Raw genomic sequence first — 22734 nt, 5'->3', positions numbered from 1 at the left:
TTTTTTTTTAATTATATTAAAATTAAAACTGAAATTTGCAAAATGTAATAATGTCGCCAAAAATCAACCACACCTACCACCTCGCGCAAGGAGACTTCGCGTTCGCAATACATTCGACGTTGTGTGTAGACTGTGTAGAGAAGAGGGAGGCTAATTTTTTGTGACGTCACAATCACATGATAGAGATTTCTTGCAGTTCCCAACAGCTCGGCTTTGCATTGGACTTTTCTGAAATTTAGCTCTGCTCTTTGGAGATAATTACGTAAGTATGAGTTGGGTAAATAGTTAATTAGATTTTCCTTTTGGATCTGCTTAAACGGAGTAAAATAGAACGATATCAAGCATCACAAAAGCCGTCTTTCTGGCTTTTTAGTCCGTGATTAGCAATTTGTTTTGAACGAGACGCCATTTAATTTCCTCGTCTTTCCAATTCTTTCTCGTTCCTTTCAAGGCGATTAGCAACTTTAAATCTTTCCGTTACAAAGTTCGTTAGAATATTTGAGTCTTTCCTGATGAACTTATTCTAATACGCAGTTGTGGAAGGGTCGCTGCACGCCACCAAAGTATTTTTTTGGTGCAGTTTAGACCTTTTTTAGAGGCCGAGTGCATAATAGAAAATGCTCCCCTTCAAATCTTTATCTTCATAAGTAAAGATCTGTCTGCGTTCTGTTTGTTTTGCGCACGGTATATTCGATCATTTCTGATCTCCATCTTTTTGTACACATTCTCTCCAGCGTTCGTGCCACAAACGTGTCCAGCCAAAAGATCAAGCTCCAAAATGTTTCGAGCTGGAGTTCCTATCTTGTTGCTCCTGCTTGTGTCGCCAATTTGTAAGTTTTTTTTTACCAAGAATGTTTTTCTACATTTAGTATACAAAATTAAGTATACAAGAATATCAACATTTAACCATATGCAATTAAATTCAATTTTACATTTTACTACAAAAAAATTTATTTTCAAGACTGTGCGATATCAGATCCTCTACCATTTACAACAACAACTGATGCGCCAGAGACAACAACGAATCCCGCACCCACGACGACAACACCCTCAACCACAACCCCTGCAACTACGACCTCTGCGACCACCACAACAACAAGCACCGCCGCACCTCCTACTCCAATTCCAGTTCCTCCAGAAATTGGCAACTGGAATGTCACTGATAAAAACAATATCACCTGTCTGATGATCCAGGCTACAATTAAGATGTCCATCGAATATACAAAGACGGATAACAAGGTTATTAAACTGTTAAAAAGGCAGTATTCAAACCGGGTCATAATTATATTTATTTACATTTCTCATTTCCTTTTTTAAAATTGACACTTTACCACCACTTGCATTTTGATGTGGTTGTATGAATCATCGTTGCTGCCGTTGAACTCATGACCAATTGTCAGCGCAAAATGAAACTGCCGTCACCCCTAGTCACTTGCTTTGCTAATAACTTTTCTCACAATCATTAAACATTTTTTTCCCATTTTTAAAAACCTAATCTAAAAATTGTATATTATAGTAATAAGTATGCTCAAAATTTCAGACCGGAAGCGTGGATCTTGTTGTCCCCATCAACAGTGTTGCGAGTGGAACATGCGACAACGAAACGCAGAGCATTTCCATCTCGTGGGCCCCAGTGGGTCTTCCAGCTGGCCAGATGGATAAGATCGACATTGTTTTCACCTTGAACACCACCACCAAGTCGTACCATGTTACGAAACTGACCGCCAGCGTTTACCCAACTAACTTCCCTGGTGCTGCTGGTGAGTCAAAATTAAAAAAAAAAAAAAAAAAATTGCAAAAATTACGAAGAAAAAAATAATTAATTTCAGGAAAAGATGTTATTACCCTGGAATCAAAAACCATTCAAACCCAGATCCCACCCATTCCCCTGGCCATGTCTTACCGTTGCACGAAGGTGGAGTCATTCAACCTGACTGGAAACTCGACCCTGGAAATCACCCAGTTGCAACTCCAGGCCTTCCACGCTGCCACAGACAACAAGTTTGGAGCTGGTAAAATTGATTTAAAATTATCTTAAGTCGTTAAGTCATTTGTAATTTTCAGCAAGCGACTGTGAGGCTGCTGATTCTGCGGACATTGTGCCCATTGTGGTCGGTTGCGCCCTCGCTGCTCTGGTGGTGATTGTGCTGATTGCGTATCTTGTTGGCAGGCGTCGCTCGCGCCAGAGCGGTTATCTGTCTATGTAAATGACTAGCAGAATCCACTGCACGCCTTGATCAATCAATCGTTGCCACTCTCAGTCACAAGACATGAAATTTCTTAGCAATAGTAGATACAGAGAAAAAATTTATTCTATATTTTATGGGGAAAATGGAATGTTTCGAATGCTGCAAAAGACACAAAATTTGTAGAATGTGGCGTGCAGAGGAATGATGTGATACAAGTGGGGGTACAATTATTAGAATGGGTTTTGTAGCGAATTCCATTTTTGATTGACTGAATATCTTTTTCAGTGGAATGATTGGTGCCACTTTTAAAAGCTAGTGCGAACTGAATAATGTTAAGCTTGCCCACACCAAATTTTAGTTGCAATATTGTGAAAGATTCCATTGTTTATGTTGGGTCTGAAAGTCAATAAAGGACATTTTGCAGATTTGTCTTGTTTTCTTCAAATTTTGTGTTTTGTGTATTTGTTCAAGTCTAGGCTAGGGTCGAAAATTTATAAAGGTACAGATAGATAGTCCCTGCTTCCAGAATCCTGCGACCAAAAGCCCCCTATTAAAGAGTAATTCATCTCATTGAGTTCAACTTTGCTCCAATGCATCATGTTGTAATAATTATAATATGTTTGAAAATGTATTTTCTTTTCTAAATTTCTGGCATCATAGTGGTGTAGCGTGATTTATTTTATTCAATCCTTTTTTTAAGAATTTTGCATGCAAAAAAAAATAATGCAACTTTCCTAATTAATTCCGTCAAGTTATTTAAGATAAGAAATCAAAGATTAATGTCTTGTTTTTAAGCTGACTGGTATCTTTAACTATAAATCCTCAATATCAGCCTTTTTTGTTGTTAAAAACCATGATGAGAAATTTTTCTGTGAATTATTCATTTAGTATTTATCAGTATTTATGCATAAAAACATGTGAACCAATTAAAATAAACACTTTTTTTGTATCAGAGAACGTTTTTTTTCTTGCTTCTAAAAACAAAAAATACAAATGATCTAAGAAATAAAATTCTGGTCTACTGAAATATAATAAAATAATAATGACTTTCACTGTTAAACTGATAAGAACTACAGTGACATAAATGTTGTAAGCAAAATTAGCACAGCTAAATGCAATTAGAGGCACTCCTACATCAGTGCTTAGGATAGATGCAATAAATATAAAATTTAGCGATTGCGGACAGCACATCACCTTTTTTTATTAAGGTAACTTGCGCCATAAAACAGAGATGGTGAGCTCTCAATCATTTGGAACACACAGGATTAATTATTACTTAGCTTAAATACTTAACAAGCTTGCACGTACCTGCAACGCATTTTCTTTTAGCTTAGCAATGAACAATGAACCGTTTGAAATTTTACACAGCAATTCACTCAAGAGAATGAGATTACCAGACATTTGATGATTGGCATCACATCAACAAATTGATAACAAAATAATTTACACTCTTTAGTGCACACCGATCAAACTCATGCACACTCATGGTCCACAGTCAGATCGTAAATTTGAGTACTTTCAGGTGAATCATCTTATTGACTTAATCCAGACCCTTCGATTTCCTCTTGATTCGCGCATATGGACCAATATCAGGGTCCATGATGAAGTCGTACAAAACTGCTGTCCAGGAATGGTGCTGCGGCAGATTGTCGTAATACTCGGCTGCGATTTTCTTCACCTGCATTCAAAATTAATATCTTAATTAAGTAAAAGACTGGAAATTTTATTATCTAAATAAACACCTCTGGTAATCTAGAGCCTGGAACAGCTGGGAAGTCGTGGTGCTCATTATGATAACCAACGTTGAAAGTAATAAAGTTTAGAGGCCCGTAATAAGAGTAAGTCTCATAGCCTTTCCTGAACATGTAGTGTTCAGAAATGAAGTGACCAGCAACAGGGTGCAACCCCATGGCGAGCAGTGAACCTACACCAAGGTAGGTCAAAGCTTTCCCACCTTAAAAAATCAAAATTTTAGCAACAATTGTTATACTTTATCAAATTAATTTTTCCCTTAAAAATGTGTTTAAAATTTACTTACCAACATATTGGTATACTAAGAAGTTGAAAATCATTTGGATGATAACGTTGATGACTTCGAGTTTGGAAGGTGTCTTGGGGTAGGTCACTAGCGGGCGGAATGCATAAAACAATGGCTGCAGACACACCCAGCAGAACTTGCCAAATGTATTGCAGAAAAGCCGCGCTTCCAGGTATGTGGGGATGTCGGTGTCTTTGATCTCGTCACCCTGGTAACGGTGGTGCTCAAGGTGGTAGATTTTAAAACTCACAGAAAATGGCAGGACTATGGGCAAATTGACGAAAATGCCAAACCACCTGTTCAGCAATGGTTGGCCGTGGCCAAATGCCTGGTTGTGGGCAATTTCATGGACGGCTGGAAAATTGTTCCAAAAATTAATTTTACAATGTTGAAACACTCTACGTGAGGTACAAAACACATGCCAGTGATTAAGGTCAAAGACGAAACAATTATACATACAATTTTAGAGCAGGATATGTTTCAGTACAAAATGATGCTTGATGTAACATTATTTATGCAATGCAATAACCTTTAAAATGCTTATTAATTTTTTTTTAATTGCATTCCTTGATTTCTTTATAGACTTCAAATTTTCCTACCATGCTTCTATTTACAGAGCAAGCAATAAAGTGGGGATCTGGGTGCGATTAATTATCAAAAAAATTTCATTCCAATAAATGATGCTGAACAAGGTGGAAAGAAACTTGGAAGTTCGTCACCAGAAAAAATAGAAGACAGCTCTTGAAAGTTAGCACAATATTTGTAGCCAACCTGTACAGTACATTCAAATTCAGAGCCAACAATTAAGAACTTCGGTTCTTTCAGAGATAAAATTAATCAAGTTATCAAGGTCTAATTCAAATGGCTGATATCCAATTAGTCCGGACAAAAATTATTGATTTGCAACTACGTCTTTGCAGGACAAGTTTTTATTTTAGCTGACAAAAGAGACATCTTCAAAGCGCAAAAATGGAAGGAACGCAAAAAAAAAATACTCATACCGAGCATGAGAGAGTGGTTGATGACTCCGCCTATGCAGTAGGAAGCGAGGATTAGCATCGGCCACGAAAAATCTTTGACTACCATCAGGAGCACAGCCTGCAGGGCCATCATGCCCAATGCAACCCATTTGAAGTTTGGGTCATGCCCGAAGAGCTTCTTAATCTGCGGATATTTGGCTGGAAATGAAAGAGAACATAAAAAAATTAGATTAGATTTTCATATATTAAGAATCACGATTAATTTTCCCAATTTTCTTCAATTGGATGGTCTGTTTCTATGAGTATTTACTCATTAAAAAAAAATGCTTTCTTTTGGAGATAGCAATGTAGGAATACTATTCTGTATGACTTGAGATATTAAAGAAGTAGTAAAATTAAGAAATAATTTATATATAATTTCATTTAAATAAGAAATTTTAAAATTCCATATCACCAGGGTACTACTGGAGCATTCAATGATCTGATTGTGACATTATTCACTAAGGAATTATCTGATTGGGGTTTTTCCGAACCACAGTAACAACTAAAATTAATTAATTAATCATTAACTAAGTTTAAAATCAAAATTCACTGCTGTGTGCTAATGAGCATGAGAGCATGATTTTCAAAATGATTATTGATTAAAATTCCAAAGCAGCCAAATATTGATTTAAAAAAATTCAAATTTAGATTATTTCATGCGACTTATCTTGTTCAAAATTACCTAATACCAATTAATAGCTGAAGCATAGCTTAAAATTAATTAATTAATTTTTTTTTAATTTTACGCAAGTTTCAGATTTGCGTTACATTTTAAAAAGACAAATGACAGCGCCGATGTAAAATGATGATTATCCAAGCATAATTCAAATTAACAGAGGTAAATTTCTGGACTTAAAATTAAGCAGAAAATTATTTTTTATCTTACTTAGATACATTTTTAGTATGTTATTTGTCACTCAATTTTGTATTTGTGTGTATTTTTTTTATAATTCTACTTGTTCCTAAATATAATATATAATTCTATTTCAAAATAAAAGAGCAACAACACCGTTCGCCAAAAATGATAACTCCGTGAATATTATAAAAGGCACGTGATTTTTAGTATCAGCAAAATGTAATAAAATCTAATCTCAATTGCTGGTGGTTCGGCCTACACCTTTAGACTTTTCCTTACGTCTCCAGTCTCCAACCTCAAAAGCTGATAAGAAAGCGTGGTGCGTTTATAAGATGCACATACGTGACTACAAGAGGCGTGAATATTTTTTCAAAGGGGAAAGGATGTCACATAATTTTTGTGTCGTCTATAACTCATCCGTGTATTTAGATTATTCTTATCTGTTGGAATACCCTCATGATTCAAGCCCACCTGTTTAGACAGACCATGCACGTGATTTTGTCGATAGACCTGTTCGTCAATACTTTTTACTAAAATTTCATATACAAAAACCAAACCCTTCCCAAACAGGAAGAAGTTCCGTCACTCATTTGAGACAAAGGCTATGAATAAAAAAATACATATTTTTTTTAAATAATTATGTATGTGGCAATTTTTGACGTTCCAATTCACGATCGATCCTCTTTAATTTTTCATTTCAGTAAATTTTGATAAAATCATTATGGAAGTCAGCTGACGCCTGTTACATAATGATTGAGAACCGCTACTTTTCGTTGCATGAATTTATATATGTACCTAGAATTTCCTTTCGCCGGCTTGCGTGCGGTTCTTCCGTGTAGCTCCACTCAAAGTCGGTCCTGGTCACGTGCTGTCCCATCCTAAATCGCCACGAACCCTTTTGCTAGGGTTCTGACGGGTTGTCCTGCTGGTGCTGAAGATCCGGAAACCAGTCCTTTCAAGTTCGGTCTCGTTCTGGACTAGAATGCCGACAACCAATCGAGACACCAAAGCACCAAAGCGCCCTGCCAGCCGTCCTTTCCTTCCTTCACTGAAAGGCAACGCCCTCCTCCTACCTACTTCGTTGACCACCGCGAAGCCTCTAGCAACTGCGCGAGGCGCGAGCCAGGATGACAGCGCCGGTGCACATACGAATTGCGAGGGGAGGTTATTGTCTTGCGTGATTTGGTGATGGTGCGATATTGGTGCATGGCATGTTTTGAACCTATTGATTACTAGGCGAAGATATTGTGTGCACAAAATCTGTAACGGTACCACAAACCGCAAAGTCGCTCCCCTCAACCCGAAAAACGACAGCGAACAACAGGTTCGCGACTTGACAATTTTTTTGCCGGTAGGGGGAGAAGATGAAAGTGGAGTGCAACGAAAGGAGACTAATATTTTTAAACAAGAGGGTTGGTAATGCGACGTAATTAGTGTTTTATTTGTTAAATATAGGATTAAAAACATTGATTTTATTTTTCCCTACAACTTTTTTTGCCATAATAATTGATATCTACCCAAGTAAAGGTTTAGAATTTCTTCAAAATCCATCTACCTCCATGAAACCCTACGCCATTTCCCTCCTTCCATATTGCTGAAATAGATTTTGAAGTAGAGACCGGTTTTCGCAGGGGAAATAATTCGTTTTCTTTTCTCTGGTCATCTGATTTGATCAGGAGGGTTTTAAATAATTCAGCAAAATTACTGTTTTGGCTACCGTGTTGTACACAAGCAGATTAAGACTCTATTCTGCATTCCAACGTCAACTACAGGTTGCAGGTAAAATTACTTAATTTCCCAATAAAAGTTTTAAAAATGTTCAGTGAATCAAAAAGAAAAACAAAGCTGCTGCTTTAACACGTCTCAGTAGCTGTCTTCGTTGCACTTATTATTTTTATTTCGCCCGACTAGAGTTGTAAAACAAAAGTGTGACTATCATTTTCCTTGATCAGCTTAAACCCACCACCTCATTTAAATTTTTAGGTTTGGGTCATAGGCGTCCTAGGGCCCGTAGCAACATGGCATCTCCAAGTGAAACTGTGGATAGCGATTTTCCAGTCTGGGGACTCCTTCCAAAAAAGGAAACAGGCGTTTCAGCCTTTCTCAACAAATACCCTGAGTACGACGGGAGGGGCACTGTTATTGCAATTTTTGATTCGGGAGTCGATCCAGGAGCAGACGGACTCCAGGTACTTACATAATACTTTCCCCAAAGGGCCTCCAGTATTATAGCTAATTTTGCTCTCAGGTCACAAGTGATGGAAAGCCAAAGGTCATCGAAAGAGTCGACTGCAGTGGCGCCGGAGATGTGGACACATCCTCTGTTGTTGAGGTCAAGGATGGAGCCATCACTGGTCTGACAGGTCGCAAGCTGAGAATCCCCAAGGATTGGAAGAATCCCAGTGGAAAATATCATGTAGGCGTTAAGAATGCTTTTGAACTGTACCCGTCAAAGTTGAGGGAACGAATTGAGAAAGAGCGCAAGGAACGGCTGTGGGAACCAGGGCACAAAAAGGCGCAGGCAGATGCTGCGAGGAAGCTGCAAGAATTTGAAACAAAATATCCGCAACCTACTGGTGCCGAGAAATTGATTAAAGAAGACCTGGAGAACCAGATAGAGCTCTTGGCCTCTATGGAAAAGAAATATTATGATCCAGGGCCAGCTTATGACTGTGTCGTTTTTTATGATGGAGATATGTGGAGGTTCGTAATTATTATTTAAATTGTCAAAGTCCTCTAAAATTTTAGTTTTAATTCTCAGAGCGTGTATTGACACAACAGAAGAGGGAGATTTAGAGAAATGCATCGTCATGGGCCCCTTTAGGAAAACAAGAGACTTTGCACCTCTAACTAAATCAGACCAGCTGCACTACAGTGTAAACTTTCATGATGATGGGAACACTTTAGAAATTGTTTCTATGTGCTGTAAGGGTTTATTTTTAATGAATTTTATGATTCTAATTTCTTACTGCAGCAAGCCATGGAACTCATGTTGCTTCAATTGCGGCTGCTTATTGTCCCGACAGCCCAGAGAAAAATGGAATTGCCCCCGGAGCACAAGTTGTTTCCTTCACCATTGGTAAAAATTTATAATTATTTGTAAATTTCTCTAATTTTTTTTATTGCAGGCGACAACCGTTTGGGGTCAATGGAAACTGGAACTGCTTTGGTGAGAGCTATGACGAGAATCATGAGCAAAGAGGAGTCTCTGGACGATGATGGTTGGAATGGTCACATCGACGTCATTAATATGAGTTATGGAGAACATGCGCACTGGTCGAATTCAGGGTGTGTAATTCATTAATTACACTAGGAATGATTTTGCTAATTTTTTAACCATATTATAGACGTATTGGAGAGTTGATGAATGAAGTAATCAATAACTACGGAGTGATTTGGATTGCCTCTGCTGGCAATCATGGCCCTGCTCTTTGTACCATTGGCACTCCTCCTGATATAAGCACCAATGCTGTGATAGGAGTCGGAGCTTACGTCTCTCCAGACATGATGGCAGCTGAGTATTCTTTGCGGAAAAAGCTTCCTGGCACTCCTTATACTTGGACATCTCGAGGTCCCACAATCGATGGGGACTTTGGCGTCAGCATTTGCGCCCCAGGTGGAGCAATTGCCTCAGTGCCTGCTTTCACTCTTAGAGGCACTCAGCTGATGAATGGCACTAGTATGGCTGCCCCTCATGTTTGTGGAGCCATCGGTAAGTTACAATAATATTTTTGTAGATACCATACATAAAATTAAACATTCCAGCTGTTCTTCTCTCTGGAATGAAGAGCCTTTCACTTCCATACTCTCCCTATAGCGTGAAAAGAGCAATTGAAAGCACAGCCCAGTTTATGGAAGACCTGGACGTATTTGCTCAGGGACACGGACTTTTGCAAGTCGAGAGGGCGTTTGCTCACCTTTGCAAATACTCTAATGCTTGCGAAAGAGATGTACGCTTTCATGTCACATGCGGAACCTCCAGCAAGGGAATCCACATGCGTGGAGGTCTGCAAGACAAGGCAAAAGAGCACAGCATTACGGTGGAGCCATTCTTCCTGAAAAACGATTATGCTGGTAATATTTATAATTTTATTATATTGCATCTATTGTTACGACGATAATTTTATTTTTAGATCCAAAGCCCAAAATTGATTTCAATGTTCGCTTTGCCTTGACATGCTCAGCACCTTGGGTAGAGTATCCAAACCATTTGGATATGATGTATATGGCAAGGCCTTTTGCCATAAAAGTTGACCCGACTGCCTTGGAAACTGGAGCGCATTTTACAAGGTATTGTAATTATATGTTTTTTGTTTCAATATTCACCTAAGCAAAAAATTTATTCAGCATCAAAGCATTCGATGTCGCTTGTGTAGAAAAAGGACCTGTTTTTGAAGTTCCTATCACTGTCGTCAAGCCAGCAAGTGTTGAGAGAAATGAACTGCCCGACATGGTGTTCAAAGACGTCCACTTTAAGCCTGGAACTATAAAGCGCCACTTTGTACAAGTGCCTGAGGATGCCACCTGGGCAGGTACATATAAATGATTAATTTATAATATTAAGCACTTTTTAGCCTAAAAATATTATAGTCCTCCGCCTGAAAGCACGAAAAGACACCAAGAATAGTCGTTTTGTCCTCCACTGTGTGCAGCTACGTCCTCAGTTAGTGTGCAAAACTCAGGAATTCCACAAGATGGTCAGCATTAGCCAACAATCTGAAGCAGTTCACGGGTTTCCTGTCAAAGGTGGCATAGTTCTGGAAGCCGTTGTGGCCAAATGGTGGGCTAGCTTGGGAGATGTCTCCATCGACTACTCATTATCCTTCCACGGACTTAAGCCAGAATCACCATCAGTCACTATGCATGGAGCTGACGGCATCCTTCATTTGGAAGTGAAGAGCGGACTGCGGCACGAAGAATTGGCGCCAGTCATTTCTTTGAAAACTCAGGTACAAGTTTTGCGACCTAATGACTCAAAGGTCTGTGCTCTTGGCTCAAGAGATGTGATCCCCCCGGAACGGCAAATTTATGAATTGCAGTTGTCATATTCTTTCCATATTAACAAAGCAACAGAAATCTCCCCTAATAGGTAAAGACTAAAATATATTGATGTACATAATTATTATTAATTCCTATTACTTCAGTGCTTTGCTAAGTGACTTGCTCTATGAGTCTGAATATGAATCGCAGCTGTGGATGCTATTTGACAGTAACAAACAGCTAATTGCTGCTGGAGATGCATATCCTTGCAAAGTATTTGCAACAAATTATTTTATTTTTATTTTTTCAACAAGAAATTTTTTAGTATTTGGTCAAAGTGGAAAAGGGTGACTTCATCTTGAAAATGCATGTTCGTCATGAACGTCGAGAGCTCCTTGACAGACTCTCTGACCTTACCCTTTTGCTAGCCCAGAAACTTCCGTCCACTTTAACCCTGGATGTCTACACCAGCCACTCTCAAGCTTTAGTTGCTGGAAAGAAAGCCCAGCCAGTCAGCTTGGCTCCTGGTTCCACCCAGCCAATTTACATCACCCCCCTGCCTAATGAGAAGTAAGTATATCAAGGTGTTCATTGCTCAAACTTGTACTTAACAATCAAGGTGGCAGATATATGCTTTCGTATCTCAAGACACGTGATTTATCACCTTAAGTTTTTCTCATGTGCTAATTTATTTTTCAACTTGTGGCTGGAGCAATCATAGAAAAAGACCCGACAGCATGTGGTACGTTTCCGAGTATTGCTTTCTATGCATGACTCTGGCATGACTCTTCCACTATAATCAATCACTCGATATATAATGCTATCAATGTGTAAATAACTGGGCTTCTGCATAAATTGTTGTATTTCATAGAGAAGCTCAAAAGTAATACACATTTAAAATTGATTAGACGAAATCTTTCTTGAAACAGTTCATCATAACATTAATGCAATAATTATGTATGGGAAATGTAACATTATAGAATAATTATGTTTTTTAATGAATCAAATATTTCAGGAGCCTGAAGGGAGCAACAATGGGACAGTATCTTTCAGGCACAATATCTTTGGCAAAAGACGAAATTGGCAAGAAAGTTGTAAGTTTTCTGAAAGCATGTTTTCATAGATGCGTATTTATTGTGATATTTTTAGGATTTGTACAGCTTCCGGTATATTTTGCCTCCAGAACCACCCAAGAAACAGAGCAACAATGGCAGTAAAGTAGCGGCAGCTGCTGCCGCTGCTGCTGCTACTTGCTCGTCCAGCTCAGCAGAAAGCAAAGAGGGCTCAAAGGAAAAAGAGCGTAGCAAAGCGGACGAGTTCAACGAAGCTCTGCGAGATATGCAAATCAGCTGGCTTTCAAAAATTGGTACATCTCATATAATCTGGTAAACGATTAAAAAAAAGGATAATTTTTTTGACAGGTCTTCGAGGTGCTAACATGGAGCTAAACAATACGATTTTTGCAAAGCTCAATGCCGACTTCCCTGATCATTTGCCGCTTCTGCTAGCTCGCCTTCAATCTCTGAGTGATTTCTTTGGAGAACCAAACAGCACCGAGCTGCTTTTTTCACATCCTCACCTAACGGTTGAAGCACTGGCGCTCGCCAACCAGATAATCAGTTTAGTAAATCAAGAAAAGCTACTTGCATTTTTTGGCCTGAAAAATGACTCTAGACCAGATTCTGCTAAAATTAAAACGTTAGTCGCTTTTAATACATTTTTTTTTGTGTGTGGGTTAATTAAATTTTTGAACAGCCAAATGGAAAAACAGAAAGCTGCCTTAATTGATGCCTTGGTGCGAAAAGGTTCTATTCTTTCTGAACTCCACTTGGCAGCCCAGCGAGGCTTGGATCCTGTTGAAGTAGTGCAAGAGGGGGTGGAAATTGTTCTTCCTTCGCCGACCCCTGCAGAAATAGATGCCATCATGAAAGACATTCTCAAGTTTGCAGACTACAGTGACAGCAAGGTATGTGCTCGAAAATTATTTTTAATCGTTAAAGAATCTCCAATTTCAACTTTAGGTGATTCCATTCTCAATTCAACATGCCCTTGTCAATGAACACTATGGAAGAGCTTTAAAGTTGACACAGAAGCAGCAGGAGGAGAAGCAAAGCCGGGACTTGGATGTCAAGTGCTTGCAATACCTGCAGAACTTAGGATGGGAACACGCAGCGCACCACCTGGAAGCAGGTTTGCCTGTCCGCTACCCTGCCACATACCATCCTTTCTAAAGCATTGGGTGCTTCTACACTACATGTTATGTGAAAACTCCAGGATCATTGTGACTGAACCGGAAGTGACTGAATCAGCCACTTTCATTGTATTGAGCACAGGACAGTTTGATTGAAACTTTATAAATTAACCTTTAAACCTATTAAAATGGATCAAGTTAAAGCAATTTTAATTTTATTTTGTGGATTTTCAATAAGACACTTGTGGTCAAGATCATGATACTCTTTATTTACAAGTTCTACTCATTATTTAATCGGCTGATTATCAGTTTTTTAATGATTATGAATTATGACAAATACAGATGCATTTCACTAAATATAATTTGAATGATTATGATACAATTATTACAGGAACACCACATAACTCCATATTAATTGAAAATACAAAATGATAGAAAATGGCTGTTGTCATGTAAACGAGAGGAAAATATTAATTGAATGACTAGAGATCATGCCTGCAAAGTGTAGCAAAAATACTGAGATTTACAGATTTTGCAACTATTGGAATGGTGGAAGTAGATTTATGCATCTTTATTCCAAAAAAATGCATCATATGCCGAGTTTTTACACTTCAGAGAACACCCTGAATCTTGGAACATAAGCATAGTAATATTAAATTATGTTGAAACTTGAAAATTAGTAGAAGCTTGCTGTAATTTCTTATGAAATAATTTGCACTACCCTCAAGCCAGCCTCGTATTTTTTTAAGATTAACGAAGACTCAATATTGCAATATCAACACATCAAAAAATCTTTCTGCTTTGTAAGCTAGTTTCATTCTCCAATCTAATGCTCCGTGATCAATGAATGCCATTTACCACTGTGCCAGAATTGACATTTCGCGTGTCTGAAAGGAATAATACTACATCCTTAAAATTTAAAAGGTCACACCTTGAAAATTTAATTTAAAATGTAAAAATAAATTGGCCACTTATTGATTAAAAAGTAGATTAAGAAAGGTCTATAATTCAAAAGAAATTTAATTTCAGCCACAGTTGTTAACTGGTGGCCTGATAAAAAAAATCAACAAGCTCCAATCCACCAGTGAATCAGCTGAACTTGGCAATAATTGCTTAAGGTAAACTGACAACATGATAATGGGCAGCATTTGATTTGCTGCCGTTAAAGTACATCAGGTCACACATCCACGTCCACATCACTGTCCTCAGTCTCGGAATCTGAGTTTGACGGCGACTTTTCGTCACCAACTAACAAGGCTGCTGGCAGCACACTTGATACATTTTGCAAGTTCAAAGTGGATGAGGGAGCATAGACAAGTTGCGGGTGCACCCCTAAAATTTGCTGGCCTTGTAAATTTTTTGCCTCAAGGATGGTGGACGAGTGGCCAACACTGGTGGCCACTATTTGGTGCAGCTGTCGGCTAGGTGTGGTTGTTATCATCATACCACCACTGGTGTTGTGCAAGTGATGCGTCGTGGCCGTCAACTGTTGACCCACGCTCACCGTTGCACCAGTTGCAGCCTGGCCTGCCGTTTGCGTTGGTAGATGGATTTGTATTGAATGCAACTCTGGTATGTGGGGCCGGACCTGAGGAATTTGAAAAATCAGGTTAAAACAATTTGTGTAAATGAATGATAGACTTTTATATTTAGGTTTTAACAACTGAAATTACCTTTTTGCCCCCAGGGCGGTGAGGATTTCGACATCCCCGGCAGCGGCACTCTACGCAGGCCTTGGCCTCCACATAGCAAGGACACCTTTGACCACAACAGGTCAATTTTCCCGGCGTTGCTGTTGCATTTCCACACCGACAGCCCTTCTTTTTAGTTTTTGGCTTAGGCGATTTTACCTATAAAAATGAATGGGGCATTGAAATTTTAGAAAAAAAAATAGACAATTTGTATTACCGCATTGACTTGCTTGGGCTTCTTAAACTCATTCTCAACAACCTCGACTGGTGCTGCTGCTGTTGCTGCCACAGCCATTGACGTTTGAGGAACAGCTGCCGTTGCGGTCACCACAGGTTGCAAAACGGTAGTGGCCACGGTCGGAGTAGTTTGAAAAATTTGTTCTCCGCTTGCTTTCCTCTTGAAGGTGATTTTGTTTCCACTTGCGTACATTACCGAATACAAGGACTGGCCGTTGGACACTGTCTTGATGGGTGGTGGAGTTTCCACTTTTGTAGTCGTCACCGTCGAGGCAGCAGTGGTGACCGGTGACGTAGGGGGAACTGCCCCTGACGTCTGCGTTGAACTGCTTGTGTATACGCACGGCAAAATGCTGTAGGCTGACTTTGAAAGGCCAGCAGTACTTTTGTAGTCGTCCTAGAAAGAAATTTATATTTTAATTAAAAAAAAAAATTCAATCAACGAGATATTATTTTAGTAAATTGCACTCAAATTCATATTTTTAAACTTTCATTAAAATATTATTTTCTTGAAAATATACAAGGTTTAAAATAAGGTTCATTAAAACATCAAAAGATCAATAAATGGTTTTGAGCCACGATTAAAGATGACAAGCACGTCTATTTGTTCCAATGAAATTTATTTTTATTTCAGCATGCAGTGGGACTAGTCAGAATTTTTTTCTTATCATCTTCTTCAAGGAAAATAAGTTAGCATTTTTTATTAACAGTATTTTACTGTCTATTGTAAGTAAAGTTTCTTATCTTTCTTTTATAAGAATTTTTAATATTTTCCTTGTAATTATCCCAAAATAGTAATTAACAAAAGTAATATCAAAAGATCCCTCATTTAATTAAGTTAGGTTTAAAAATTAAAAAATTATATTTTTTAAAAATAAAATTGAACTCCAGTTTACCTTAAAGCCTGCACCCTCATTTATTAAATCAACTAAACTGCCTCCATTCGTGTTGACAGCAGAGGCAAGTTTTCTGTAAATTGCCGTACTTGTAATGTATTCGCAGAGTTTCTTGTAACACTGGAGTAAAATCCGCAGCTGCACATTTTCCACATATTTATCATAGTTTTTACACCAACTACACGAAGGCTTCAGTTTCTTTTTACCACCTTGACAACCCTGAAACAACATAAATGCAATATGAATTATTGTTTTATAAATCCCTCAAAAACCATGCTGGAAAAATTAATTAAAAATATTAAAATCTGATTAAAAAAAAGTATTAAAATTGTTATTTATATTTTTAGCAAAATACAGCTTAACTCTGCACTAAAATCATAATTAATGCTTAATAATCAACACGAAACGTGACTTAGCAAAATATTAGCCAATGCAAAGGCAATTAAAGGTATTTTAAAAAGCAACCTTTCACCCAAACATTACACAAATATAAACGTCCTTGAAAAACAACACTTTTGGTGGGAAATTTTGCACAATTATAGCATAGATTTGGCCACCGATTATGGGCATTCGGACCTTGCAAACGTGGTGCTGGCAATTGGTGTCGGTGGGTGTGAAGGGTTCGATGAGCAAGTTGCCGCAGACGGTGCAGGACAAACTCTGCCTGAGATAGGGCACCAGCCGGTACAGGTCTGTCCAGCTGGACGGATCTTCGCTGTCCGCCTGCAGAACCAATCGACATGTCGACACGTAGAGACTGGTCGAGTTCATTTCGCAGAAAACCCCAGTTTCAAATTCGCCGTTGATAACTCGCGTTTGAGCGACTCTGCATCCCTTAACGCAAAATTTACAAAGGGACAAAACCTGCTCTGGAGCAACGGCAGTAGTAAACAAAAGCCGCCATCTTTAAATTGTACAGTCTGAATCAAAGACACCGCCCTCATCCTGGGGCTCTTCTTGTTGTTATATAGGAAATCCTTTCAATTCATAATATTACTACGGATGCGAATTTTTTTTTTGTAAGTAAAACATGTCTTTAAATGATCAAATATGAAAGTTAATCACAAAATTTACATAAAAATTAAAAAAGGTAAAAAAAGCATATTTTCCCGCCCTTTAATCGCTAGCAGCAAGATCTGCCGGCGATTATTGGAAATAAAACAGCCTCACGAAAATTTAAATTTTCATCAATGAAGAGAATGGAATGGAGAGTGAAGTGAAGCTAATTATTAAGAGAAATTTTTCTCGTATCATATTTACGTGTATTTAATTATGGGTATTGGAAGTGTGGATTGGACAAACTAACCATTTTGTTGTCGGCATAGAAATTATTCTTATGGGGACTATGTTTTCTGTTGTCCAATCCACATTCTAATATCCACACTATATTTAATCGCGGTGTCGATTACAATTTTGTATTTAATTTTATGTCACAGCTATATACACAAAAGGAAAAATAACTCTGAAAGCCAGGGAAAATTTGCAGAATCCGCGTTTGTCAATAGTCAAAAAAATTACTATTACTTACAATTATAAATTTAAAACTTTTATCGGAGGTTTTAATTAATTTTTCCATAATGTTTTTTGAGATTTATAAAACAAATAATATTGCATAATGTCGTTTCAGGGTTGTCAAGGTGGTAAAAAGAAACTGAAGCCTTCGTTTAGTTGGTGACTTTGTGTAAAAACTATAATATGATTAAAATGTGGAAAATGTGCAGCTGCGGATTTTTCTCCATAAGTGTTACAAGAAACTCAGCGAGCCGGTGAAATGAGAGAGAAAAAATTAAGATCAATAAATTGTTTCAGATATTCAGAAGCTTGTACAGTAGTCAGTAGTGTCGGAACCTGTTGAGAGTTGAGCAGACTTGAGAATGCACTGACCACCCTCTCACCGACGACCTCCGGCGGCTCCGGCAAGTCCGGCATCTCCGCCGGGGAGAGCTGATTGCTGATTCGCTGCACTGCACTCTGTGTCTGTTACGACAAGTTGAGACAACGCCGAGGGTTGGCGTTGGTTCTTCCTTTCTCGTTTCTTCTTCGTTTTCTCCTTTCATTTTCCTGCTTTTGAATTGAATCAGAGGCTCTTAGGCCATAAACAAGACTTGGTTGGCGTCAGGTCGGGCGCTCTCGGCGTGCAAGAGCAGAGCGAAATTTTCGGAAATTTTCCCAGGGTTCTGATCTCTCAGATGAGAGCTGCAAGCGATTGAAGATGGAGGTGAGATTGTGATAACTTAATTTACATGCTTGCTGATTGTGGTGTGACAAAATGTAAGGAAAGGAACATAGTTCGAATTAGGCTCGAGCCGCTTTGCAAGTTTTTTTCAGGGAATGACATATTTTTACAGAAATCTACTTTCCAAACCGGTCTTTCGCAAAATTTAAATTCTCCATATAAAATTCCATTTTACTTTAAAAATGTACTTATGTATTCTTTATTTTAAAATAATCGCGATCCAGACATCATTGTTAATTATGTGATACATTTATGTATCCTTCTTTTTAGAATATGTTACAAAGGAATTACTCATTAAGTGATTGATTATGAAAAAATAAATTTGGTTGCATAATATTTTGTTATTCCCGTCCTATATATCAGATAATAAGCCATTTCGCGATCGCATAATTATTTTTGCTGTACATAGAAACAGTGCGAGTTTAAAACTTTGTTTTTTACTAATACAAAATAAAAAAATTTAGAATGAACATTAATTATTCACACATTGTAGGATGAATTCTTACAAATAAATTTATATTTTTTTTAACTTTTAGATGAGACAAGCTGAAAGTGTTTTTTATTCACGTCAAAAAAGCTTATTATAAAATATAATTACGTTTAATTGCTATGATCTTGATCTTCTTTTGTGATTAATGATGTCAATTTAAATGTTCCAGGCAATTGACGAAGATATTTTCAAGTGTGACATTTGCCATGTTGACTACAATCATTATTCTTATCGGCCGAAGCTTCTCTCCTGCCATCACAGCTATTGCCTGAAGTGCCTACGAATGCTTCAAGCTAAAGACATGACCATTATTTGCCTAGCCTGTCAAAAAGTCACCAAAATTGGACCGATTGGTAATTTAAAACTTAAAAATAATTCTTGAAAATTTCTTATTTTTATATTATGCTAATGTGTTCCTCAAATTTTATTTGGGCTGATGTTGGATCGAAAATAATTGTTTAATAAGTGTGCATTATGCAGAGGTATTTTGTTGGCACCACTGATAATATCCACAACCTCCGCAACAATTGTAAAATTAACTGCATCTTGAACGAGAGGTAACAGATGCCCCAGATTTATGTGGCTGCGTTTCTGTGATTGGCCAAAATTTGTTGTTATCCGTGAAAGTGCAGTCACTTTTTCGTGCCTGTAAATTTGTAAACGTCAGCAATACTGGAAAACTGCAGTCGCAGAGCTAAAATAAGCTTGTATATATATATCCGGATCAAGTGGGTGTGTATGTTTTTTTTTACAAATCTCGGTCCCTCTTTGTTTTATTTTCTTTGATTTTCATTTTATTAGTAGCTGATAATCTTTGATGACTATTTCGTTTTACAATACAGTCAATAAAATTTCATTATTATCAAAAGAGAGGTCTGTGGTTGAATAGTTGAAAGATGGAAAACGGTGGGTTATAACCAAATTCCGAGATATTTGACTTTTTTAAGTGGGAGCTAGACTTATAAGTCTGAATATATTCATTGCCGACTCAATATTTTTGATAATTCTGCATTAATTTGCGTTACAAACCTAATTTTGATTTATCCCAGGGGTCGTTGGATTGCTGGACAACACGTTTATTTTGGAGAGGTTAGAGGATGTGCCCGAGACGGAGGTTGTTCTGACTGATGACGAAGACGACATGGGCGACGGCAAGTCATCGCTCTCCAACGGCATCGGTGATTATAGCAATGCCAGAAGGTAAATTTTCACCATTATTTTTGAAAAATTGAATTGCAAAACCGTCCTTTGACAGAAATGTTAAGAAACCAGAGCTCTTCTGCCAGCTGTGCAACAAACCTTCCGTGCCCAACTGTTCCTACAGCCACAGCCACGAGCTGTGCAAGTATGACACTGCTGTTGAAAAACTTGAGAAAGAGCTCACTAAAGAAAAAAATGCGGCTCTTGTCTCAGCTGAAAAGGCTCTTAAAAGTGCAGAGCAGTTAAGTATATTAGCCATGGTGATGGATGACGCTTGGAATGCTCTAAGGATGCATCTTGACCACACTATTAAAGATTACAATGAGCAACAAAAAATAATCAGGTTCATATTTAATTTGTAGCGTATTTATTTTTACTAAAGATTCCTGATTTTTATAGTGATGCAAAATATTCAATGGAGTCCCAAATTGATGTTGTCCAAGTGGCAAAAGCTGGAAACATTTCATTGCTTCAAGATGCTATTGGCAAAGCTCGAGACCAAAATCAAGACATGGAGTTCAGAGCACGCACTTTTGATGATAAGGTTGCGCAGTGGCAAGTTTTCACCAACTGCACAGCGCAGATTAAACTGAATGAAATAAACCCTGCCTTTCCCATTGGAAACTTTGACATAAATCTGGATTTGCATGAACAAAACAACAGCCCGGAGTGTTTATGTCTTATGTATGCTATAAACCGCTTTGTGGAAAATCGTCTTCAGACCAAAAGGATGGACAATTTGTTGGGCGGTGTGAATGCCTTTGGATCAAACACAGTGCAGGCCATTTCTGCCAGTCTTCCCTCGGCAGCTGATCTAACTGTATTTCTAATCAATTTATAGTGAACTTTAGCTTGAAAATTGGAATGCAATGTTACAGGATGGTGAGACAAACAACAATAAGAATGGGTATAAGCTGGAAGTTGTGGATACAAGCAAATCAAAAACCACAATTGCTCAAATTGTGGCAACTAAATCTTCTACCCCAGCTCCTGTCCTTGCCCAAGTTGCTGCAGCACCAAAACAAGTTGTTCGAAAGTCTCTCACCACTACAAAATATCCAGATACTGTGCATTGTTTCTTTGATCTCTTTGTGGAGAATAATTCTATTGGCAGAGTTGTTATGGAGGTGAGATTCTCAAATGATTTTAGTCTTTTGAAAATTTTGTGTGTTTCAAATTTCAACTTGATCCTTACACGAATATCCACCTTTTTTGCAGGTATATTTTAATACGGCTCCCATAATGGCACGCAACTTCATCGAATTATGCACTGGTGTGCACGGCTTTGGCTATAAATGCACTGACCTCTGGCAAGTGCCTGACAATGATCATGTGGTGGGAGGTCATTTGCGTGAGGGCGAGAAAATCTCCATTTATAATCGAAAGGAATTCCATGGCGATTCGTCCCCTCTGCATGATGGTGTTGGCATGCTCCGAATGCGCGGCCATGGTACTTCTTCCAAGGGTGAAGCTGTTGTTGCTTCTCAATTCATGATCTGGATGAAGCCGAAGGTTTTCAAGAATTATGCTCGCACCCTCGTTTTTGGTAAGGTGGTGAAAGGTATGGATGTGCTTCGCCAAGTGCCCACCATGGTCAACAAGAAGGACAATGTACCCTTTAAACGCATTCTCCCCGCTCGTATTGTGGATTGTGGCATTGGTCAGTGATAATGTACCAAGCAGTCATTTCAAATCTGGATAAAAAAAAATTGCTTTCACCGCCATGGCAGTAAATGTTGGAAGTCTTTGCCTAATTTATTTGGTATGATTTTTTCTATTCATGAACAAACTCTGATTAGGAAAGATATAATATTTTTTATATTTTGATAATGAAAGCAAAATAATAAATTTTTGTCTTCAAGTATAAGAACATCCTAATGCATTGATCGCAGTTCCATTAAAATTAGACATCTAATATAAATTTAATGTAGCTAAATTATTTGTGCATTGATTTTTTACCACAGGTAGGTTCCTGGTGATGAAAAATTTACTTAAAAAAGCAACAATGTGTGGTTAATAATAATTAATATGGAAAAGGTAAAAATAAATGCGTCATTTAATTATAACTTTTCCCAACTTGCTAAAGGTGTCAGGAGAAAAGTCATCGTTGTAATTATTAACCTAAATAAAAGCGCGGGAGTAAATTATTTAATACAAGCTTATCTTTTATTTCATCTGATACAAAAGTTTGAATCATGAGTAGTAGTGGCTGCAATCCAACCGACAAACTTGGAGACGTCAGTATACAAACCAGGATATTCTGGTAGGCCACATCCAATTCCATTAGACACAATTCCTTTTAAAGAAGATAATTGCTTAATTAAAAGTGCGAATTAACTATATGGTTATATACCAACTAGTGTAAATCTTCGGGACCTAGGGTGAACTAATTGCAATGGGCCACCACTGTCTCCCTTAAGAAATAAACAAAAAAATTAAACAATTTCATTATTGCAATTGAAAGAAATATGAAATTGGAAATAAACATGGAATTTTGTTAACCGCGCTTGGAATTGAAGAGGAATTTCACAAATTTATGATGTCCTTTATTAAAATATGGTAAGAATTCAAGCGCTCCCCCCCAATCTGTTTTTGCTGCTGTTTTACACATTTCGTTCAGACATGTTGGTAAGTAGTAGGCAAGTCGTTTATTTATTTCTGCGAGTCCTGACAAGTATAATCTATGTATGTATATATTGGCAATATAT

At 37.9% G+C, this 22734-nt stretch overlaps 5 protein-coding genes across 10 annotated transcripts; 3 read left to right on the top strand and 2 right to left on the bottom strand.

Moving 5' to 3' along the window:
* The first annotated feature begins 107 nt into the window (after positions 1 to 107).
* LOC132201775 (lysosome-associated membrane glycoprotein 1) lies at positions 108 to 2614 on the top strand. The gene is made up of 6 exons (XM_059628229.1): positions 108 to 262; positions 735 to 830; positions 962 to 1239; positions 1541 to 1760; positions 1830 to 2012; positions 2065 to 2614. The coding sequence occupies exons 2-6, from the start codon at positions 779 to 781 to the stop codon at positions 2205 to 2207; spliced, it is 876 nt and encodes a 291-aa protein (XP_059484212.1). The 5' UTR covers positions 108 to 262; positions 735 to 778; the 3' UTR covers positions 2208 to 2614.
* On the bottom strand, positions 2388 to 7405 carry LOC132201773 (sphingolipid delta(4)-desaturase DES1). Its single transcript, XM_059628227.1, has 5 exons — positions 6901 to 7405; positions 5229 to 5405; positions 4228 to 4581; positions 3932 to 4143; positions 2388 to 3867 (listed from the first exon to the last, which is right to left on the bottom strand). The coding sequence occupies exons 1-5, from the start codon at positions 6980 to 6982 to the stop codon at positions 3730 to 3732; spliced, it is 963 nt and encodes a 320-aa protein (XP_059484210.1). The 5' UTR covers positions 6983 to 7405; the 3' UTR covers positions 2388 to 3729.
* On the top strand, positions 7237 to 13574 carry LOC132201763 (tripeptidyl-peptidase 2). Of its 3 annotated transcripts, none has more exons than XM_059628207.1 (19): positions 7237 to 7884; positions 8089 to 8294; positions 8354 to 8808; positions 8867 to 9030; positions 9080 to 9184; positions 9234 to 9393; positions 9453 to 9817; positions 9871 to 10179; positions 10239 to 10395; positions 10453 to 10637; positions 10696 to 11194; positions 11250 to 11358; positions 11411 to 11655; positions 11798 to 11827; positions 12101 to 12179; positions 12235 to 12451; positions 12507 to 12783; positions 12841 to 13051; positions 13107 to 13574. In XM_059628207.1, exons 2-19 carry the CDS (start codon positions 8124 to 8126, stop codon positions 13314 to 13316), a joined length of 3948 nt encoding a protein of 1315 aa, XP_059484190.1. In that variant the 5' UTR covers positions 7237 to 7884; positions 8089 to 8123; the 3' UTR covers positions 13317 to 13574. The 3 variants fall into 3 exon arrangements, with proteins under 3 accessions (XP_059484190.1, XP_059484189.1, XP_059484192.1); XM_059628206.1 differs by having other exon boundaries at positions 7532 to 7884; positions 11792 to 11827; XM_059628209.1 differs by lacking the exon at positions 11798 to 11827 and having other exon boundaries at positions 7545 to 7884; positions 13107 to 13572.
* Positions 13525 to 17023, bottom strand: LOC132201771 (E3 ubiquitin-protein ligase MSL2). Its single transcript, XM_059628225.1, has 5 exons — positions 16677 to 17023; positions 16101 to 16319; positions 15185 to 15601; positions 14950 to 15126; positions 13525 to 14864 (listed from the first exon to the last, which is right to left on the bottom strand). Exons 1-5 carry the CDS (start codon positions 16869 to 16871, stop codon positions 14454 to 14456), a joined length of 1419 nt encoding a protein of 472 aa, XP_059484208.1. The 5' UTR covers positions 16872 to 17023; the 3' UTR covers positions 13525 to 14453.
* Positions 17024 to 18052: 1029 nt separating this feature from the next.
* Positions 18053 to 22183, top strand: LOC132201767 (tripartite motif-containing protein 2-like). 4 transcript variants are annotated; one of them, XM_059628215.1, is made up of 7 exons: positions 18053 to 18318; positions 18996 to 19179; positions 19876 to 20026; positions 20082 to 20369; positions 20426 to 20846; positions 20905 to 21153; positions 21245 to 22183. In XM_059628215.1, exons 1-7 carry the CDS (start codon positions 18313 to 18315, stop codon positions 21692 to 21694), a joined length of 1749 nt encoding a protein of 582 aa, XP_059484198.1. In that variant the 5' UTR covers positions 18053 to 18312; the 3' UTR covers positions 21695 to 22183. The 4 variants fall into 4 exon arrangements, with proteins under 4 accessions (XP_059484198.1, XP_059484201.1, XP_059484200.1 ...); XM_059628218.1 differs by lacking the exons at positions 18053 to 18318; positions 18996 to 19179 and adding an exon at positions 19313 to 19383; XM_059628217.1 differs by lacking the exons at positions 18053 to 18318; positions 18996 to 19179 and adding an exon at positions 19390 to 19558.
* Positions 22184 to 22734: the final 551 nt, after the last annotated feature.

This window comes from Neocloeon triangulifer, unplaced genomic scaffold (assembly GCF_031216515.1).
Source record: "Neocloeon triangulifer isolate White Clay Creek 2 clone unplaced genomic scaffold, ASM3121651v1 ptg000014l, whole genome shotgun sequence".
Classification (NCBI taxonomy): Eukaryota; Metazoa; Arthropoda; class Insecta; order Ephemeroptera; family Baetidae; genus Neocloeon; species Neocloeon triangulifer.
Note: the sequence above shows the minus strand (reverse complement) of the source record. Positions and strands in the feature narration are given on the sequence as shown.

Coding starts and splice junctions, on each gene's coding strand:
- LOC132201775 (XM_059628229.1), top strand. CDS start 779: ATGTTTCGAGCTGGAGTTCCTATCTTGTTGCTCCTGCTTGTGTCGCCA. Junction 1,240..1,540: donor ATACAAAGACGGATAACAAG/GTTATTAAACTG, acceptor TCAAAATTTCAG/ACCGGAAGCGTGGATCTTGT. Junction 1,761..1,829: donor TAACTTCCCTGGTGCTGCTG/GTGAGTCAAAAT, acceptor AATTAATTTCAG/GAAAAGATGTTATTACCCTG.
- LOC132201767 (XM_059628215.1), top strand. Junction 20,370..20,425: donor GAGCAACAAAAAATAATCAG/GTTCATATTTAA, acceptor TGATTTTTATAG/TGATGCAAAATATTCAATGG. Junction 21,154..21,244: donor TTGGCAGAGTTGTTATGGAG/GTGAGATTCTCA, acceptor CCTTTTTTGCAG/GTATATTTTAATACGGCTCC.
- LOC132201771 (XM_059628225.1), bottom strand. CDS start 16,871: ATGAACTCGACCAGTCTCTACGTGTCGACATGTCGATTGGTTCTGCAG. Junction 16,320..16,676: donor GCCAGCACCACGTTTGCAAG/GTCCGAATGCCC, acceptor ATGTTGTTTCAG/GGTTGTCAAGGTGGTAAAAA. Junction 14,865..14,949: donor ACCGCCCTGGGGGCAAAAAG/GTAATTTCAGTT, acceptor CAAATTCCTCAG/GTCCGGCCCCACATACCAGA.
- LOC132201763 (XM_059628206.1), top strand. CDS start 8,124: ATGGCATCTCCAAGTGAAACTGTGGATAGCGATTTTCCAGTCTGGGGA. Junction 9,394..9,452: donor GCGCACTGGTCGAATTCAGG/GTGTGTAATTCA, acceptor ACCATATTATAG/ACGTATTGGAGAGTTGATGA. Junction 9,818..9,870: donor TCATGTTTGTGGAGCCATCG/GTAAGTTACAAT, acceptor TAAACATTCCAG/CTGTTCTTCTCTCTGGAATG.
- LOC132201773 (XM_059628227.1), bottom strand. CDS start 6,982: ATGGGACAGCACGTGACCAGGACCGACTTTGAGTGGAGCTACACGGAA. Junction 4,144..4,227: donor CTTAGTATACCAATATGTTG/GTAAGTAAATTT, acceptor TGATTTTTTAAG/GTGGGAAAGCTTTGACCTAC. Junction 3,868..3,931: donor CAGGCTCTAGATTACCAGAG/GTGTTTATTTAG, acceptor TTTTGAATGCAG/GTGAAGAAAATCGCAGCCGA.